At 44.7% G+C, this 9,234-nt stretch overlaps 1 protein-coding gene across 9 annotated transcripts in view; it reads left to right on the top strand.

The window, feature by feature from the left end:
- The first annotated feature begins 7,030 nt into the window (after window positions 1–7,030).
- Window positions 7,031–9,234, top strand: part of LOC115150378 (CUGBP Elav-like family member 4) — a 135,995-nt gene continuing 133,791 nt past the window's right edge. For all 9 annotated transcript variants that reach the window (XM_029693612.1, XM_029693605.1, XM_029693602.1 and 6 more), the window contains exon 1: window positions 7,031–7,669. In XM_029693612.1, the coding sequence (XP_029549472.1) occupies window positions 7,426–7,669 (244 nt within the window). In that variant the 5' untranslated portion in view covers window positions 7,031–7,425. The remainder of the gene's footprint in view (window positions 7,670–9,234) is intronic.

The following is a 9,234-nucleotide window of genomic DNA, read 5'->3' as shown; positions in this document are numbered from 1 at the left end:
TGTTTCTTTCTAATCATGCTGTACTCTGTGACCAGGGCTTGTTTCTTTCTAATCATGCTGTACTCTGTGACCAGAGCTTGTTTCTTTCTAATCATGCTGTACTCTGTGTCCAGGGCTTGTTTCTTTCTAATCATGCTGTACTCTGTGTCCAGGGCTTGTTTCTTTCTAATCATGCTGTACTCTGTGTCCAGGGCTTGTTTCTTTCTAATCATGCTGTACTCTGTGTCCAGGGCTTGTTTCTTTCTAATCATGCTGTACTCTGTGTCCAGGGCTTGTTTCTTTCTAATCATGCTGTACTCTGTGACCAGGGCTTGTTTCTTTCTAATCATGCTGTACTCTGTGTCCAGGGCTTGTTTCTTTCTAATCATGTTGTACTCTGTGACCAGGGCTTGTTTCTTTCTAATCATGCTGTACTCTGTGTCCAGGGCTTGTTTCTTTCTAATCATGTTGTACTCTGTGACCAGGGCTTGTTTCTTTCTAATCATGCTGTACTCTGTGACCAGGGCTTGTTTTTTTCTAATCATGCTGTACTCTGTGTCCAGGGCTTGTTTCTTTCTAATCATGCTGTACTCTGTGACCAGGGCTTGTTTCTTTCTAATCATGCTGTACTCTGTGACCAGGGCTTGTTTCTTTCTAATCATGCTGTACTCTGTGTCCAGGGCTTGTTTCTTTCTAATCATGCTGTACTCTGTGACCAGAGCTTGTTTCTTTCTAATCATGCTGTACTCTGTGTCCAGGGCTTGTTTCTTTCTAATCATGCTGTACTCTGTGTCCAGGGCTTGTGTCCACCGTGGCCCCAGGGGTTGAGTTGCACAGTAGTACACTTGCCTCTAGGATTCCCTCAAGGATGCATTCTTTGGAAAGCCACACTAAAGCCTCTAGAATTAGCTATTCAGGTAGAGAGAATAGGGAGGGACAGTCAGAGGAGCTGATAGCATTTCAATGCGGTGGAGACAAACACTGTAAATACTGGTACTACACAATGATGGATGATATTTCATCATTTTCTGTTGGGGGACTGCATGTGAAGAGGCCTCCACCTCTACTGTCCTCTAGGCCCTATCACCCACCTGCTCATAAACCTGTCTTGTTTGTCTTTATGTTAATATGGGGGTTTCTCTTGTAACACATGGCATTTGTCAGTCATGGGATTCCACTATTGTTTGAGTGACGATGTGCCGATTCTTGGTGTTGCTCACACACATGCTCCGTGTGTGAGGTGTGTGTGAGTGTGTGCGTATGTGTGTGTTGAAGCAACTCCCCCCATAGATCGCAAGTGTGCTGCGAGTGAGCTGCTCTGCTACACAATAACCAATACCTTTCCCACTCATCCTCTACCCTTGGACCAACAATTGAGAAGAGAATCAGGTGGCGGTGCATCCTCACACTCTCTCCAAACCACCGTCTTCTCCCTCCTAAAGCAATTAGAGGCAGTGTGGGGTCAGGGACCCCCAGACACCAACATGGCTGCCATCAAGCCTGGTGGGGCGCAGCCGCCTGACAGCCAGGTCACGCCCTCTCAGTGTCACAGCCACTCTACGACAGTTGCAGGGTTAAAGCCCCTGACCTCGTGATAGCCCCTGACCTCTCCCTGGAATTGATCTGTTGTGGTGAAATGGGATTTGAAATGGCATGAGCCGGACACCCAGATAGAGACTGCATCCCAAATGGCACCCTATTCCCCACATAGTGCACTGACCAGAGCCCTATGGGCCCCCTATGGGCCCTGGTCAAATGTAGTGCACTTTATAGGGAATAGGGTGATATTTTGGACACACACTCGGATAGCTCTTCCTCCCACTTTACTTTAAAGAAGATGTCTGTTGTGACTGAAGAGGAGTCCCACTAGGAGTTGTTTTAAACCTTGTTATGAGACCGGTGAAACGCAAATCAAAACAGCGCCATAATACCAGAAATAAGGCAATAAGCTCCTCTGCTGTTTTGCCCACTTGCGAGGACTAAGAGATAAATCAAATCGGATTAATTTGGGGATATGTTAATCGCCTCAAGAAGCTAGTTAGTCTGGGTCTGGTCTGCCTCCTCCTCTGTGTTTTTTTGTTTCCTGCTGCGCGTGGGTGTGCGTGGGTGTGCGTGGGTGGGTCTGCGTAGGTGCATCTGTGTCCACTGAGTGTACACAACATTGGGAACAACTTCCTAATATTGAGTTGCACCCCCTTTTGCCCTCAGAACAGCCTTAAGTTCTTGACATAAACCGGTGCGCCTGGCACCTTCTACCATATCCCGTTCAAAGGCCTTTAAATATTTTATCTTGCCCATTGACCCTCTGAATGGCACACATACACAATCCATGTCTCAATTGTCTCAAGGCTTAAAAATCATTCTTTAACCCCTCTGTTGCAATCTTCTCCCCTTCATCTACACTGATTGAAGTGGATTTAATAAGAGATCATAAGGTATAATAACTTTCACCTGGATTCACCTGGTCAGTCTATGTCACGGAAAGGGAAGGTGTTCCTAATGTTTTGTACACTCAGTGTTTGTCTCCATATCTATGTGTGTCTCTGTGTGTGTGTGTGCATGCCTCCATGTGCATGCGTGCGTGTGTGTGTGTGTGTGTGTCTGTGTTGATTTGTGGGAGGCTGTGTTTTCAGGATAGCTCGTCCGTCATGGAGAGATGGTGCTCTGGTGGGACTCGGCATGAAAAGAGACACCCACCCGTGTCAAGTGTCAGAGCACTGATTTCTCCCTAGTGCAGCCCAGGTAACCTCCATATATCTCCAGGAAACAAAAGCAATGATAAACTGATGGCACAAATAAAAGGTTCAATCAAACAAGCAGTTCAGTAGTACCTGTACATATCATAAGGATATACTTTTATTCTACATTATGATGGGTAATTAAAGGACTAAAGCTTGGTGTATGTTTTGCACTGAGGATGAATATGTACTGTTGGTTCAGCATTGTTTCTACAACCCTCTGCCATTAGCTGTGTTTGTTTTTCACTCTACTCCCCAAAACAAGTCAAAGACCCTCTTGGGAAACAAAGACCTCCAATTATTTAATAAATATTTTCTTATTTGCAGAAGGATCTTTGTTTCCTTATGCTTGCTGTGTCATTGTTTTCCCACACATGCAGGGATAACAGCGCATTCCCCCCTCTTACCCCACAAATATTTTGCATTAGCCTAAAAGTTAAAGAGGACGTTCCAACGTCGTCCAAACTTTCCGAGCATTTAGTCATGCCTGTGCCCTTTCATCTTTCGTCTCCGCTCTTCCCCCTAAATTCCGGGGAAGTGATATATAGCCTCAGTGACTCAAGGCTCTGGAAGATGTAGAACATTGTCCAAGATGAGGGAGAGGTGAGAAAATGCATTACTATGCAGAATAGGTCATATCGGAACGCGCTCCTCTTTATGACCAGCCCATGCTGATTATGAATCTATTGGTGTTGTAAGTTGCCCGGCAAGGATTTCATTTACCTTTAGTTTATTTTCCTTTTCTCAACCCGTTACAGGGCTGGGCCGGAATTGGAATCGCCATGCAGGCAGGAAGCAATCTTTCAAGGGTAAAAAAGTAATACAAATAATATCTTGAAAAAGGATTAATACTCTTGTCAATAAATGGTTTGTATCTTGACTACAAAAGGTGGACATAATTGTAGATTGAGTTCAATATGTATTGTAGCTAACTGACGATTTGTCCCATTATGGCTCTGTATACTAGTCTTTCTGATAGCTAACCAAGGACCGCTACTCATACAATGGGCACAGTGGTCATTACAGTCTTTCGGTGCCATGGACAGCGACACTTCACTGCACGTATTGGCCCTAGCGGAATCTGCCTTCAGCACCATGGACAGCAGCTGCAATGTTCTAGCTTGCAATACAGTAAGTGGAACCACACAGTCCTATGTAAATAATAGAAAGGAGAGGATGTGGAACTTGGAATTTAAAAAATGTCGTGTGAATTCCCCACAGCTGCCAGACAAATTGGTTCTTATCAAAATCCTTAGGTCAATTTACTATTTGACTATAACCTACAGTAGGCTAAATCCACTTCATGCAGTCATGTAGGCTTATACAATATACTTACTACAGGTAGCCTAATTATCGCACTGTAGGAAGGTCTGTTTTGTGTTGTTCATTTGTTTCAAGGCCTGTGTGGGAGCTATGGGGAATGAGACTATCTAAAACCTCCTGTGGTGGTTGAGATTTTCTCAGCAAGTCGTTTGCATTTTAAATTACCCCTCAGTGGAATTGCCAGGGCCCTATTGTCATATTTGACTGTCCCTACCGGTATGAAATAACTACAATCATGTGGAGGCAAAGACACATTGTTCAGTAAATTGCCTGTTAATTGCGGGTTATTATTATCAGTCCGATGGGTTCACTCAGTGGAAGCGTTTCACTCAGGGCGACACGCGGTGCATTGAAAACATTTCAGAGCAGCCGTGCAAGTAGGTGAGGAGAGAGAGACTGTCGAGGGACAATACTGGCAACATACCTTCCATAATCATCGCGATACTACCCCACTCAACATAATGACAATGATTTGTGCTCTCCCATTTCACCCTTGTATTAAAAAAATATTGCTGAAGGAGAGTCAGGCATGTATGAGCGTGAGGCAGGGAGGGTCGCTGCCGCCGTGAATAGAGTTTCACCCCAGGGGGACGCTTGGCGAGCAGACTGCGGTGTCATGCCAAAAAAAGCCAACTACCTCCCTCTCTCCCTCCGCCGAGTCCAGGCCATGCCTGCGGTGAGTGTGGGATGACGCTGGGCCGAGAGCGCGGGAGGTGAAAGAGTCACGGAGTGTTTCGCCTTTGTTTTTATTGGTTGGCTAATGTTTAGGCGGAGGGTCCATGTATGATAGCCAGATATTGAAAACAAATCGGGCATCATACTCATTGGACTGTGTGTATAGATGGGCCTATTAGGCCATCTCATTGAACTCCGTTGGTTTTAATTGGAGGATATTGAAATACAAAGAGAGAAAGTAACACTCACATTTTAGCATATTAACTTTAGCCTACTGTATTGTACATCCATTTATTTCGGCCTGAAAGACCAGCTGACAATATTTGCACCATGGACATGCACTGACTCATACAATGGACACAATGGGCATTGTAACCTTTTGGTACCATGTACAGTAACAGTTCAATGCACGTATAGGTCTAGCGGAGTCTGCTTTCAGCACCATGGAGAGCAGCTGTACTACTCTACCTTGCAGTGAGAAGGGAGGGCACAATATTTTGTCAACGAAAGAAAAGTGGAGATAAGAACTTGAAATCTAAAGAATGTTGTGAATCTCTCCCAGACAGCTGCACATTAGCAAATCTAAAAATCTCTTATCAAATTCCTCTGACCCAGTTTGAATAGTTAAAGCAACAGACTGAAACCAGCTTTTTTTTCCAGCCACATGCAGATCAGTGAATAGGCTACATCAATGTTTTTCAACTTCAGTCCTCCAGTACCCCTAACAGCACACCTTTTTGTTTTAGCCAGGGACAAACTCACCTGATTCAAACTGTTAAGGGCTTGATGACTGGTTGACAAGTTGAATCAGGTGTGCTTGACTGGAGTTACAACAAGCATGTCTACTGTTGGGGGTACTGGATGACTGCAGTTGGGAACCACTGGGCTACATGAAGGAGGAAAGAAAGGATGTGTTTAAAAGTACATCATTTGAAGAGTGCCAGATTATCCACGTCTGATAGTCTGCTTCCCAAATTGCACTTTATTCCCTATATAGTGCACTACTTTTGACCAGGGCCCATAGGGGCAGCCACAGAAACAGACAGCATGCCTCCATCCATCCACCTATTGGTTTTCTGTTTGTTGCTGTTTATGGCTATACTTGTGCCTGTGTTGCAATTGAACTAGTGACAGTCGTCTTCTCTTCTCACCTCACTGATCAAACACACAACAGAGACCTGTGGGAGCAGCCTACCTGTTTGCAGTTGACAGCTGTGTGTCACGTGAAAATAGAGTTGCCTTGTGCGCCATGGTGTGTTTGCGTGTGGGCTGTCAGTGTGAAATGCACATGGGGTTGGGCACCAACGCATTTTAACGTCACATCCTAGCATTGTAGTTTGTCTATACCAAAGGTATTAAACTCCTACTCTACGAGGTGCGGAGCCTGCCGGTTTTCTGTTCTACCTGATAATTAATTGCACCCATCTGGTGTCCAAGGTCTAAATCAGTCCCTGGTTAGAGGGGAACAATGAACAAGCAGTGGTACTGGCTTCTATGTCCAGAGTTGAATTTGAGGGGTCTATACCATCAGATTTGCACCTGTGAGTGGATCCCAGTGCTGTTTCATATGTTGTAGTCTACCCTTACACTCACTCTACCCTCTCTCTTCCCTCTACGCCGCTCGGCGGTGCTCACAGACTTCCTTCTCTCCGAATGACATCTACATCAGAATCTGAACGGAATAGATGCCTGCTTGAACTATAGGCTACACGACACTGTGCGACACTGCTTTGTGTGACACATCCTAACGTTCCCTGAAATATATTTTAGCTGCCGATGTTGCCTTTTAACTCGGCTCGAGGATTTCAGCACCAGGCGTGGTCCACCCACCCGCGATTCAAGCAGTTCAAGCTCCTTCAAAAGTTCAATACTCTCCGAAATGTTCTATTACACTTTAATGGCCCTTTCACACCAAATGAAAACATTTTCAATCAAAATCCGTGGCCTTTTGGAGTGGGCCTATATTTTGAAGGGAAAATATGTTAGACATATATTTTATAGCATATTATTATTATTATGCCTATTATTTCGCTGCGGACGTGGCGTGATTTGCACAAGATAGACTATTGCACAAAGAGCCATACAGATTACTGTCACTATTTTCATTTTTTTATAGACCCCGTTCCCCTTGGATCGTACCATTCGGCTTTCTAAACGGGAAGGGGGAGATAAAACGCTGTGTAACACAAACATCGAGTCCTAGTGGTTCCCCTCGTTCTATACCTCCCCGCATTCCTTGTAGCCCTTGAGCTGGCCCCGTCCGTTTAAACCGAGAACACCCATACCGACTTCTCAATGCAAAAATGAAAAGAGAACCTAGAAGCAGGGACTAGGGGAACGAAAGGAGGTGTAAATAGAATACTAAAGCTCTTGGTCTCTCTCCCTCTCTTTCTCTCCGCTCTCTTCTCTCTTTTAGTAAATTAATGAATGAATTATTAATTAGGACATAAATAGGCTACGGAATCACGCATCCACCGGGACAAGCAGACCTGCTCCAAGCTTTTGATATTCGTTTTAGACCAATGAGACATATGTATATTTATTCATGTACATATTTGCATTGGTAGGACTACAAGCAGGACCAGCAGGGCTTTTTAGATTTATTTTTTTTTATCGATAGGCTACTTCGTTCAGAAGCTTCTATACAACGGCCACCAAGATTGCGCTGCTGCTGCCGCCGCTGTTACCACAACTCATTGCCGGTCCAAAGATGGCAACTTTAACAAATGGACAGGTGGACGGCACAAACGGGCTAGTGAACGGATTAAGCCACAGCCACAGTCCAGCGGGCTGTGGGGGCACCATCCCCATGAAGGACCACGACGCCATTAAACTGTTCATCGGGCAAATACCGCGCAACCTGGACGAGAAGGACCTCAGGCCGCTCTTCGAGGAGTTCGGCAAGATCTACGAGCTCACCGTGCTCAAGGACCGCTTTACGGGCATGCACAAAGGTGGGTTGCGCCTACCAGTTCCCGAGAGAGCGGAATCCCCATCTTCACGCTCTTTTCTCTGCGCCTCTCGTTGCGGCTGCCTGTCACTGTCTTTCCATGGCTAGCAGTCGTGTTCCCCCTAGTTCGGGAGACAGGACCGACGCGTATTGGATTTGGTGGATGTGGTTGCATAATATTACTTGCGTTTACAGTAGTTTTTTTGTGTGACATTTACTATTGTAGCTTACTCTCGACAGGTTTCATGTTCATGTTAACAGAAAGTGGAATAGTCCATTTCTATAGTCTTGACTCCTTGGTCAATATTTAGCCATTTCAACTAACATATCCTCAAACCTCTGTAGTTCTGAGATATCCAGGCACAACGTGCTGTCAACTATCAAGACCTAATAGGCTATTATGTAACAATATTAAGAGCAAGTCGCAGTTTATCTTGTAACTTTGGAAGTTTAGGCTATGGTGTTAAGAGTAAGTCACACATTTAGTTATCGTGCATTCATTCACAAGTGTAGAATCTCCACGCTTGAAAGTTCACCGGAGGAGCCCATGGCTTCTTGCCCACGGCACCATCTTGCACTCTGTTGCGCGTTATGCCAAGTTGCTTGTAACAGGAGGAGAGGGAGGAAAAATGTGTTAGTGTGTGTGCGCGCGATCGTGCGTGATTGGGTACATGCTTTTTATAGCCTACTGTATTATTCTCTGAGAAAATGTAACCAATACTTTCTTAGATTTTACATAATGCATTCTACAGTACACATTACACATTACCTGTGGTCCACCCACCTTACCTACAACATGTAATTGAGCTTATTCTCTAGTCTAGTGCCTGACATTAGGCAGACGTTTTGTGGTTTTAGAAAGTAAAAAGGGATGTCAGGGAACTGGCGTAAATACAGGTGTTTGAACAACCAGCTGATTTATAGTGATAACTGTGTGTGTGTGTGTGTGTGTGTGTGTGTGTGTGTGTGTGTGTGTGTGTGTGTGTGTGTGTGTGTGTGTGTGTGTGTGTGTGTGTGTGTGTGTGTGTTATTCTCTCAGCTGTATATTATTTGCATGTACCTGTAGCCTTGATGATGGTGTATCAAGAGTCGAGTGTTTTGCATTACACAGTGAGACCTAGTCAACCCTTTGGTGTTATGGTCATTTTACACAATGCTGAATACCTGTTGTGTGATGCAATGATCCGTCACATCTTCAATGTAATGCTAACGATCGGTCACATGCCTTGGTGTAAGGGTAATGGCCAGCCATATACCTTGGTGTAAAGGTAATGACCAATGTTATGGACAGTGATTTCAGGCTCTTTAGAGGGGTAGCCAGTGGTTAGCTATTCCCTATATGGTCAGGGCATCAGAATCTTAATGAAGTCACTAATTGATCTGCTACACTTGGAGGGCATTTTCAGACTCCATGGGTCACTTCATATGTGGATGTTAAAGTACAAACAGAATGTTTCAGTTTTCCTAACCTCGACCTCCCCCATCCCCTGTTACCAACATGACATTTTGCATGTTTCGATAAATAATGATGATATAGAAATAAAGCAGGAGGAAGGGAGGTCGATATTG

This window comes from Salmo trutta, chromosome 16 (assembly GCF_901001165.1).
Source record: "Salmo trutta chromosome 16, fSalTru1.1, whole genome shotgun sequence".
NCBI classification, from domain to species: domain Eukaryota; kingdom Metazoa; phylum Chordata; class Actinopteri; order Salmoniformes; family Salmonidae; genus Salmo; species Salmo trutta.
Note: the sequence above shows the minus strand (reverse complement) of the source record. Positions and strands in the feature narration are given on the sequence as shown.